This window comes from Corvus cornix, chromosome 3 (assembly GCF_000738735.6).
Source record: "Corvus cornix cornix isolate S_Up_H32 chromosome 3, ASM73873v5, whole genome shotgun sequence".
NCBI lineage: Eukaryota > Metazoa > Chordata > Aves > Passeriformes > Corvidae > Corvus > Corvus cornix.
Window position 1 is genome coordinate 44,471,672 of NC_047056.1, and position 12,372 is coordinate 44,484,043.

The 12,372-nt window shown below is 35.5% G+C and overlaps 1 protein-coding gene across 4 annotated transcripts in view; it reads right to left on the bottom strand.

Annotated features, from left to right (window-relative positions):
• The window catches only part of ARID4B (AT-rich interaction domain 4B), an 89,333-nt gene that overhangs the window by 41,283 nt on the left and 35,678 nt on the right, over positions 1 to 12,372 (bottom strand). For all 4 annotated transcript variants that reach the window (XM_039568140.1, XM_039568143.1, XM_039568142.1 and 1 more), the window contains exons 5-8: positions 12,080 to 12,170; positions 7,899 to 7,978; positions 5,499 to 5,590; positions 2,893 to 3,031 (exon numbers count right to left, since the gene is read on the bottom strand). In XM_039568140.1, the coding sequence (XP_039424074.1) occupies positions 2,893 to 3,031; positions 5,499 to 5,590; positions 7,899 to 7,978; positions 12,080 to 12,170 (402 nt within the window). The remainder of the gene's footprint in view (positions 1 to 2,892; positions 3,032 to 5,498; positions 5,591 to 7,898; positions 7,979 to 12,079; positions 12,171 to 12,372) is intronic.

A 12,372-nucleotide genomic window follows, 5' to 3' on the forward strand; every position in this document is an offset into this window, starting at 1 on the left:
AGTTCCGGCTGCTATAAAACCTCAAAGAGCAGCAGATGACTGTAGCTGTAAGTTAGCACAGGTAAATATCTCTTCTCTCTCACACCAACTGTTGCCTTAAGTCCTAATTTTCCACCAAATACAAACATACTGTGTGGCAAAAGTTGGGTTTTTTCCTCCTTGCATAGGTCACCAGTCATGCAGCATTTTAGGAGCTAAAGTCAAAAGCTCCAAGAGATTTGGAAATAGAGTTACGTATCACAAAACACAGGCTAAATGTGTTACTCAAAAGAAACAAAATTTAACAGACCAAGTTCGAAATGCAGTGCATTCTACAGTCTACAATGAAATTACTTCAGAAAACTACAACTTTTAAACTGAAATTCAACTTGAGATATATTTTGCAATGTCAAGGCAAAAGACAATGATTATCATCCTCTATTTTAAACTGACAAGTGCAAACTCCTAGCTCTTTAAAGATGGAGAAAGGCCCTACAGGCTTTAGCTGCTGGTTTTCTAGAAGCATCAAGATCTTAGTAGTCAAAAATCCATTCAGAGCTTGGAAAACATCTTACCACAACCTCATCTAGTGCCTTTACATCAAGCAACATCACCTCAATTTTGCCTGAATCAAGTTTTCTCAATTTCCTTGCAAAACAAACTTCATTGGAGTCATAGAAGGATGAAAGAGATGATCCTGCGTAAACTCAATTTTCTGAAAATGCTGCAGGCAGATGTCGTCACTGCACCTTTCAAAAGCCTTTAACTACACATTAAAACTAAGCAATGCTATAAGGCTTACTAAATCACACTCTTTGACATAAGCAGCAACTGTCAGGTCCTTTTACAATTCCAATTAGTCACTGTACTCACCCCCTCCCCACAGAACTAATAAAAACAAGTGAACAAACAAACAAAACCCCACCAACCCAAACAGGTATGCCGGATTAAAACAATGTAGTCAATCACTGAGTCCTCAGAATAATTTTTACCAAATTTAGACCTCTACAGTTTCAAATTTGTAAGTGATAATCTATCTGGTTAGAGGCCTGATATCTAAAGTACTCAGTTTCCACTACTAATCTTAATTGTTACTTGCTGTAAAGGTTTACACTAATCCCTGAACTTGTTTTCACATAATAAACTTGTGCAATGTCCTCTGTGCTTATACACAAAGTATCTGTACAAGTATCATTAATAAGAAATAATGCTGAGATACACATTCTTCAGCACATTAAACCCGAATTTTCATTTCATTATTCATGTAATTACAATTACCATAATACAAAGTTCATGCAAAATTTATCAGTAATAAGATAAGATTACTTCGTTGATACAGTAGAGGTAACCTGCTTACAAGGTAAAAAAGCCAAGAGGCATTGTTACTGGGGAGGGAATTATAACAAAGAAAACCAAACCAAACCAAACAAGGCAGCTATTTGGGGCATACATTCATTCTTTGGCACATCTTTTCTGGTTAAATGCAATATGATGTTTATTTGCAGAGCTATAAACCTGATTACTAAAGTAAGAGTTAAGCTAGGATAAGCTACTTCAGAGTTAAGCTTCACCCTCAAACTTTATCCCCCTGCTTTTCATTTATTGCAGGAAGCTTTCCATGAAGAACAAGCTTCCAGTCTTCCAAAGAAAGCCAGAGAAATAATTGTGTATCTTTAGTACATCTTTGGAGCAGAAGCAACAATTCTCAGAGAGTATGCCATGGAAACTGGTACCTGTCATGGGCATGACCAGAAAGGCAAACCCAACAGTGAGACACAAAACCTCTCAAGCCAGTTTCACTGACCACTTCTCTGAGGGAACAGTGAGGCAGGTGATATTGCATCATCTTGATGACACCTTTCAGCAAAGAAACATCTCCATTTTTCTGGTTTATCATTGAAAACTTCACTTAAAGCTATCTGCTGTAAACATGGTATCTCCTTGCTGTACATTCTGCCCTCTCCCTTGTAAAAAAGATTTCAGTGACTTCTTCTCTTCCACCAACTGCTCCAAAAGAATTCCTGCTGGAAAGCTGCTGGGCTACACTACAAGACACAGCAGGTTACAAGCAGAAAGCTGCAATTGAGAGCTACTGCACACACTAAGAAGCGTTAAATGTTACTGTATGGTATCTTTTCAAAAGCGGAGCACAAGTCTCCCTGAAATTGGATAAACATGTTAAGCTTTCATTGTCAGGTAGGAATCAATCAAATATTTACAATTAAAAATAAAATAAAAATTAAAAAGCATGGTACTGGTATATTAATTTCCAAAAACATCAATCAGTGAGTCTACATGCAATCACTAGACTGACTAGCTGTGATATTTTTTTAGAAGTTTATTTCTTAAAAAGTGTCTTTAAGCCAGAATAAAGGAAGAAAAAAAATACTGGTACTGAAAGGCTACAATGTAATTTTAAAGTAAATTTATTGGCCATTTTCCACTACGTACTGTAGTGATCAAGAAAAAAATATTTGATTTCATTATCAAATGTGTTTATATTGAATGTTGAAAAATCATGTCTATGTAATCACTAAATTTTCCCTCTCTTTTTACTTTATATTTCCTTCCTTGATAAAACTCAGTACTTTGGAAAATTGACATGCAATAGCCTAGAAAAAAAAAGCCCTGAAATTTTAGTCCAAAAGTACTGAACGCACTGCTGAGCTAGAATTAGGTCAACAAGCTCTGGCTGTTTGGAAAAACTAAGGCCATGTTAGCAATTCCCTTCTTTAAACAAACACATCTAGATATTCCTTTGACTATTATGGTGAAGTCCAATTCGAAAAAACATACTAAGTTCTAATAAAAAATGACAAAATGAAACCCACACCCTTCTTTGGTGCCTGGAAAATGACAAAATTTTAATAAAGATGAAACTGTGCTCAATTATAATAAAGATGAAACTCTTACCAAGGCTGGAAACCACAGAGCTTTCTTCTTATCCACACTGAAGCAGTCCACGCACACAACTTTTCCTAATAACTCATCACTTTGTTTCCTATCATCTTCATCCTCATCGCTGGAAGAGGATGAAGATTCTTCTTCGGGACTAAACAACAGAAAGAGACTTAAAACTCAACTATTCAAAACTTGCTTATTATAATTACAGGAGATCCAAAGCTAATTGTCAAAGAGGCATAAATAACAGTGACTTGAATTGCCTGTTGGGTGTTTTGGCCTGAAAATGAATAAAGTACTTATAATTATATTATAGTAACAATTCAAACATTACAAACTCAGAAATGCACATTTACTAGTAGTACATGCAAAACCCATACAAAACACTACCATGCATCCATATGGAAGAAGAGAAATGTACTGTCAGGGTGCATTCAAAGTGAAACCATTCTGCCCTACAGAAACGCTGTTCAAAAATACTGTTGCAGTTGTAGTTTTGGACCAATGTTAAGCTAAACTGTTTTGGTTTTTCCTCTTAATCTCTCTAAGCTTTTACTTTAACAACCACACAGAATGGAAAGCTTTTTTGAGAAAGGACAAATCTTTGAAGAAGAAACATCAGATACAAAGATGAATAACAAAGAGTAAGTCTATTTATCCTTAAACAGTTCTTTGAAGATGTGCAGTGAAGCATTTCTATGGCTGTTTCAATTTCACATTGAATGAAGTGTTGGAATGTAAGCAGATGGGGCCAAGGTGTAAATACGTTTTTGTTTAAAAAGCTTCTGTCCATTGTCTTTACTGTTCAAATACAAAGTTGCACCTGGTTTTAGCCATTTGAGAAGTCTAAATGTACAACACTACTCCAATTACAATTACTTGCAACTGATTAACAAACAAACAAAAAAATCACTTCCGATGCTCTCTATGCATCTTTTTTTAATATTCACTTCGAAGGTTAATTCTCGGAAAATACACAGCACCTTTAATGAGCACAACCACCATTATTTTAAAAGCTATCTTCCATTTGTCACATAACTGCTTTTGAGTACAAAATTCAGTATTAACAAAAATCTCAGTTACCATTTGTGTAACAGAAGGCAACTGATGTACAGTCTAAGGAGAATTTTCTTCTCCCCACCTTAATTTTATGTTATTTCCAGTGATGATAATTGTTTTGGTTTAGCATTGTTTTGGTTTATTTCTTTTTCCTTCAATATTCTTTTTTTTTAAAGTAATGGTTCTTTTAAAATATATGAAAGTCTTTCAGACTGCTTTCTGGGGCTCAAGAATCTCTTGCAGGAAAAGAAAAAAGTCAAAGACTAAAGAGAAAGCCAAAATTTATTTTGGAGATACTACTTCCTAACTCAAATTGCACAGATACTGGCATAACTGCCTTTTAACTCAGTTAACTCAGTATTAATCATAAGATAAAGTTAAGTGTGTTGCTTCTGACATAATAATGTCCTGTACAACCCAGTCAGAGACACCAAAGATGCTACAATCACATTCTTTGTCGTAATGCCAGCTTTTTTCAGCTTTTTCTTTCACTTCCTCACAAATCAGTAACTCAACAATTTTCTGAGTAAATTTATAGCACCTCTGCATATACAGGGCAACATTTATTTCAAGCTACCAAAAAGCACAAAAAGATAACCCAAGCATGAAAACCACTACACCTAAAAATTTTAAGCAAACAAGCAAAGAACCGCACATAAACCCCCCCACAAACACACAAAAACCTCACAACCCACCCACAAACAACAAAGAATAGGCACTGGATAACTTAACACTCGTTTATCAAGGCCACAGCTACCAAGAATTTTGGCACCTAGGAAATCCTGAACTTTGTTTTTGTATCAGTAAGTTTGTTGCAAACTATACTGGAAGCAGTGGGAAGAAACTGTTGCACAGGAAGTTCCACCTGGATATGAGGAAGAACTTCTTCACTGTGCAGGTGACCAAGCACTGGAACAGATTGTCCAAAGAGGTTGTGGAGTCTCCCTCACTGGAGATATTCAAGAACCACCTGGATACAATCCTGTGCCATGTGCTCTGGGATGACCCTGCTCGAGCAGGGAGCTTGGACCAGATGTCCCCCATGGTCCTTCCCAACCTGATGCATTCTGTAATTCTGTTATACTGTACACCTATTTCTAAAAGCCCTTCAGAGACCCTGTACTGAGAAACCAAAGGTCTGTAGGAAGATTCTGGGACCTTCCACAAAGACTTCATATCAGCTGGACAAAGAAACTGCATTGCAATGATTTTAGCTCAAGTCCAATACATTTGCAACACTACAGAGATGTTCCTCAATATAATTTAACATCACGTTTCCATTTGGGATGACCCCTTTTTTTTTTACTTAATGAAACCAAGAAAAAGCTCTTGCCTATACCTGGTACTATTTTAAATATTGATTACATGAAAACTTGAAATGCTTGCACACAATAATACACATGAATCTGACTTTCAAACTGAGTGCTAAACAATACTTTCCATCCAGCCTCCATTTCTTTTAATAAGAGAAGCCGAACATACAAATAATAAAACTTGACACACACTGAAAGCTTCAGAATTGCATACACACAGCACAGATATCAAAATATTTAGCTTACATATGATTGGATCTCCTTCCCCTGTTTGTTTTCTTTCCAATAACAGGAGTCCCAAAGTGTTCAGGATTGGTGAGTGGAAGCTGATCTAATGTCTGTTGAAATGAAAAAATACATACACGTATACATAAGAAAAACCTGGCATAAGTTACTCCAAACCACCTGCTTCACTGAAGTAATTTTTGTCAATAGAGACTTTCTCATTACAAAAGAAATACAGAAGTACATCATACATGTCATGCTTAGATTTTTAAAAAGAAATACGTTTTGTTTTGCAGTTTTTTTCAACACTTTCTCTGCAGCTCTGAATAATTAGCTTTTGTCCAACATACACAGACAATTCTTCCCAGAAGTCCTGCCTTTGGACCATTAAAACACAGAGAAATAAGTATCAGCTATTCTGCTCACCTGGGATCTTCCATCTCTACCAGATTAATTTTCTGCCTATCCTATCATTAGACTAAATACTGAACCATCTACTTAAAAATGAACAAAGGTGCCCTTTGAAATGAAATTGCAAGATCACTCAATAGCAGCAAACATGACAATTGTATTTTTTGTTAGTAATTCATACTTTGGTATGTGAGAGAGATTCTAAAACAATTTTAAAGAGGCTGCTATACTGATAATTGGGAGGGTGCTAACTGATGCTTTATCAGCATCAAAACAAAAAGAGAGGGAGAGAAAGAACTTTCCCTCTTCAGGGAGAATGCTCCAACAGAAGGAATTCATGGACATGAAGAATCTTCTTTCCTTAAGCCTGCTGTTAACTGTTTAAATGATAACCATTCCAGATTCAATGGCTCCTGGTACACAAGAATTTTTTGTACAGCCACTTATTATTTTTCTTTGAAAGAAGGCAAAAAGCCTTCCAAATTAAATATAGTCCTCTGATTTGAACTTCTTTGCCATGTATGAATTTTTCAACGTGTAACACTGACAAGAATCTCAAAAGTATTCTGTCTCAGAGAGAACTGACTTAGGGACAATAAAACTGGTTTTTTAGAATCTAAAAATAAATGTACGACTACTTCCAAGTGTGGACATCCTAAAAGATTCTACATCACACACTTGGGAAGCAGTATCAGAACAAGACAACTGTGGGGCACTGGCCTAATTACAAATGAAATTTGAGACTCAATTTTCCCTGCTGAGTAGGTGTGCAATCACAAGGTAATTATTAGAAAAGTACAACATGTTTCATTCAGAGCTGGTGACAGTGAATTGCAAATCAGTGACTTCTGGCAAAACATCAAAAGCTTAAATGATAAAAAAGATGATAAAATAAGAAGTAGCAGTCATCTGAATGTACGGTTTCCTTGAATCTGACAAAATAATCCAAATTATTCCCACTCAGCCAAACAGGTCACAAAGCAATAGATGTAGACCAAAATTTTCAACCCATGTAGTCTAAGGTAATACTGCTGAAACCATATTAAAATAGTATTTATGGAACAGAAGAAATATAACCTTCAGTTGTGCTGACCATTAGTACAAAGAACTAACTGAAGGAACACCACAATCTTTAAAATAATATCATTTCTATCTGAATCTAGATTTAGGCATCTAATTAGGCTCCCACCTTTACATGTGTTTAATCCTGATTTAGGATTCTAGAAGATATCCAAATCTTCACAAGAATGCAGTACGCAAACAACAGACTCAGCTGACTACAACAATAACAACATACTTATGTAGAGCAAAAAAACCCATCCTCAGTAGCTGTCCAAAAAACAAACATGTTTACATAAATCTGCCCGTCTGTCCAGACTGTCTTACATAATATGAAGGAATAACCAACCCTCATTCTGAAATTCCAATTTGAAATGTGCTACAAATGTTTGCATACTTTAATGTGCAAGTCACCTCTAAGACATGAGCCAGCTTCAAAATACTGGTAGCTGTTGTCAAATAAACAAGTAACAGCAACTTACTACTGGTCTTTTAAAAGAAAAGCATTTATCTTTCATCAACTATTACAAATCAGATTTGACCATCAAAATGCAGCAGAATTTAATTATGTGGGAACATGTACATTAGTTTTTTATGTTATAGTTATGTTGTGGTTTTTTTCCTGACTAATACATACAAATAATTTTTTATACAATGTGAAGTAGGTGTGTGATCGCAGGTTTTATGTGTGATCTACAATCTATGAATTATCAATAATATAAAAATGAAAAAGATTAAATCCTGATTTTGTTTCTTAACTTACAGTTTGGTGAAATCTAATTGTATTTCTTGATTTTAAAAAAGAATAAGCAGACCCTGTGGACCATACTTTGCATAACCCAAATTTTTAGTAGCATGGATACACATAATGTACTAAAAACGGAGGTAATAAAAGTATCACTTTTAAATTTTTCTAAATAAAAAGTTGTAATATAAAAACTCTTCAATTACCTCACTTTCAGCAAAATGTCTTTCTCCTTTTAAACACAAGGAAGAGCGTCTCAGAGTCTTCTCATCACCATCATCAAATACTGTCACCAGATAAGAAGTGAGGAAAGAAAACATTTCTTTTTAACTCAGGATATTAATAAGCAATTCATTCATATGTCAGAAACAATGGGATATATATTTCTGTAGTCAACTCCTAGGACAAACCTTTGCCCAAGTAACACTGCAGATCCAGTAAAGCACTTCACAGATTGACCAAATACATAAGCTGCTCTCTCACCATAGCTACTTCACACTTGCATACCTTAAAAGGAATCTTGAGTAATCAGTAGTCAAGCAGACAACTCATGGATTGGGACACAAAATTAAATTCAACACACTAGAATTCAAAAACTACTCTTCTAACATTTACAATTTTTAAAGAACTTAATTACACAACCAGAACTCCTATGATATTCAAGTGGAAGCTCTGCTTACCATGGAGAAATATAAATGGGTATTTATAGAAAAAAGTTGCAATTTAATGTTGTATGGAAGTTCAATGTCCTTCTCTACTGATTTCATGCAACTACGCTACAAAACAACAGTGATATCAGCCTAAGGAAGATGACAATAGCCAAAATGCTGACAATCACCAAAACCAGCTGTACATTACAGAACTGTGGAGCTCCCAGTTTCTAGACTTTTTGCTATCTCTGCTATCACTAGGTCAACTGGAAACAAGTTCATAATACAGTCCATTCAGCTACATACACTGTCCCTTAGAATCCTGAAATGCACTGCATACGTTTAAGGTGGGGTCTTCAGAACCTGATAAACTGGTCCTACAAAAAGTAACCTTTTGTCAAGTCTTCTGCAGGTACTTAGCAGATGAAAACCTGATGACAAATTTTGACTCTTAGGCTTTGCTTGCGCTGTTCAGTGAGACAAGAATTGATCTCTTCTCCCCTCTTGAGCAGTGATAATAATTATATTCTTGCTCCCAACACAGCGGTGATCTTGAAGACTTTTGTGGGTGCAGAAGTAACCCCAAGATAACATTAAAATATTACATTAAAAAAATAGAAGTTTCAGGAACTTAACATGTCTCTTTCACCTTCATTTAAACATCCTCCTCTGTCCATCAACAGATCAAAACAACAGTGCTAGGAGAATGGCTGTTGACCAGCAAGATCAGAGAGATCAATTTTAGCCATTTCCTTCTTTGAGATGTTGGAGGGTGTTCTACTCTTCAATATTTACTAATTTAAATAAAAATATACGAAAAGCAACAAGGTACATCAAAATTCTTGACCAGTATTTACTTGATATTAAAGAACCTTTTATCTAGCTCTGAGAATTTTTCATCAATACATAAAATTGAGTACTGTTGGTGAAGAAATTTCCCCCTCTAACTACAATTCCCCATCTTGTATTACAGACTACAGTAATTGTTGAACACTGTTCAACTGTGGTAAAGTATCACTTAGAGATGCACATCTGTCACTTCAAAATTTGTTGGAAAGTATCAATGGCAAGAACTGCACACAAACCACGTAGATTTGGAACTGCATCTCAGATGGTCAACACATAATTAAGCCCCCCTTTGGTTAAGTGAAGTCAGCAGGCTCCTAATCCAGTTTTATTAATTAACATAACAGTCTCCTTACATAAAGAGAGATTAAAAAATCTATCCACTTCAGGAGATAAGCTGGCTACAGCAGTGGTAAACCTATTCAGAGCTAGGTAGGTAGCCACATAATATGTCCTATGTGGTAATCTGCTTGCGGCCTCTTCCCTGCCAGAGGGAATCTTAATCTTGTTCCGTAACATGAATACTTTCAGAAGAAAAGCTTGACCTCCCTGAAAGACTTATGCGGCCAGCAGAGCACATATGGCTTAATGAGTATGACATTCTGATCTACTGGAACATCCTGAAAACAATCTACTGAGCAGGCATACAGTAGTGTAATGTATTTAAAACCACACATTCTGAAACAGCAAGAAAAAAGCTGGAACATGGGGAAGAAAAGAGACAACTTAATGCAACTAAAACCACTTTGAATACTATGAAAAAGCAATGTAATGACAAAAAAGTGCAGAAGAGGGTAAGACTACTTTTGAACATGCATAATTCTGCATTTTTAGTAAAGCAAATAATCCTGCAATTTTCTTCCCCCCTTCATAGTAAACACAGACTTTAAGAGACATTTATATGAATGACAAAACAGTATCTAGTTACCAGGACTGAAGCACCTTGAGCTCTCTGAGGAATTTTTACAGGGCAGGCAAAACTAAACACTTATGTATATATGTATGTATGCGTATGTGTGTATATATATATATATCTATGTATGTATGCCTATTATATTTACAAGTTTTATGCATATATATATACACACAGTGCTATACTAGTTTTAAAAGACTATAACAGTTGGATTTTTATAAAAATTTAATTTAGTTCTTGTTGTTCTTTGATAGGAAAGCAGTAGCACCAAAAAAAACCCAAACATGTAAGCAAATTGATGTACAATTTCAATTCAGACAACACCTTATGAACACAAGACACACAGGGATGCTCAAAGCAACTTTGCCCATACTTCAGTGTTAAAAGAGGTCTAAAGCAGCCCTCAAAGAGTTATCCCTCTCCAGACACTGCTGCAATGGCATATCTGGTCTTAAGTAACTTCTGGAAAGGTACTACTTTAGATCGATCTATGCCTTCACGAAGTTTTTAACCAAATCATAGCAATTTTATTCACAAAATCATTAAAAGTGCAAATAATTAGATGTTTCTCAGCAAGTGCTAGGACAACATTAAGTAGCTGCTTGTTAAGATGTGTGCCAATTCTGGAATCTGGTAAACAGCAACTATATCTTACAGTAAGGCTTTCACTCAGATCCGCAAAGCAATCACTGTCAGTGAAGAAAATTTCCCTCTCATTCCACTCACCCTCCTGACAAAGATTATTCTAATCATCCACAGCTAGAGTCAATTCTCTATCAAAGTCTGCTACACTGCCAGCAGCTGTGCTGCTTTTACCAATTCTGCAAGGTCAACATGCTTTTGTCTGCTTTTATCTACAAAATACAAGAGCATAGAGTGAAACCCATACTTCTTCCTATTTCCTAAGTTCCTGATTTTTTACAGATATCTACTTTGACTGCAACTCCATGACATCTACCTTCAAAATTTAATCTGCATGGATTCCTATCTTATTCTTCTTGCTGATCTGCTAACATCACACTTTCTCAGAAACATAAACACAGACATACACCACAGTTCTAACACCAGCTATACAATTTGCTTCTTAAAAGCTCCCATATCTGATCCACTTCTGTATTTATTATCAAAACACTATCTGTAATGTTAATTCTTGTCTTCGTACCTTATGTTTCACCCCATCCTAACACACTCTCTCCTTTACTAATAGACTCTACCTCTCCAACAGGAAAACAGACATATTTTCTTCAACACTTATCTGTAAGGTCTTATCTAAATTTAGAGCTCTATTCCCTTCTGAAAGGACTATAACTAGGGAAAATAAAGTTTTTCCCTAGTTGTTCAACATCACTTGATTAACAACAAACCATATCTCAAAAGAACTAAGTCTTGCTAAAGTCCTTTCAAGACTTAGTCTTCATCTTCCCATATCCACCCAGGAGAGGGTTATGTAGTTTCTCAAGAATCAATACACTTCCTGCATATTAATCTTTAAAATCCCCACCCTATATTTGCTATAGAGCATGTGGATATATTATCTAACATCTGAAATATCACATTATAACAAGCTATGTGTATTTTAACAGCAGCTGTTGTAAGGGCTAAGTCTGGGAGTAGGGAAAAGCAGGTGTTGCAGCTTGCGTTTTAAAAGCACTTCCTTGCTTTTTTTTTAAGGATGTGTGACAGCATACTTTGCCTCAGAATATTTAACAAGAGTATATTAAATACCTAAGGAGCAGTCACCAATTATAGAGAAATTCACTAGGTCTTTATTTGGTGTCCCAATTTCACATTGTAAGGTGGACAGCTTCTTATAAAACCCTAATATAAGAAGTTTATTTTTAAGGGTTTTTCATAAAAACTCTGAATACCTAAGCATCTCCCTCCAAAAAATCTCTCTCACCATGCTTAGAACATGGCCAGGTCACAGGCATATTTTTAAGTCAAGAGTTTTATTCAAATACATAAATATTTTTCTTACCTACAGTATACCAACTTGCATCTGTTAATTTGTTGATAACTGCTTCCTGATATGTTCCATCTGGATTCTTCACTTCCACAACAGTTCCTACCTAAAATACAGAACTCACTTAGCACTGGAGAGTTTCTAAAACAGGCAATGAAATCAACACCTTTGTATTAGCAAACAGAGATAATTTCTAACCTATTCTGTGCTAAATATAACACGTTTTTTCCAGTTTCACTTGAATATACTTGTATCGCTCAAACTTCTTTTTTCATTCCTTTAAAATAAGCCAACTAACTGAGCAGATT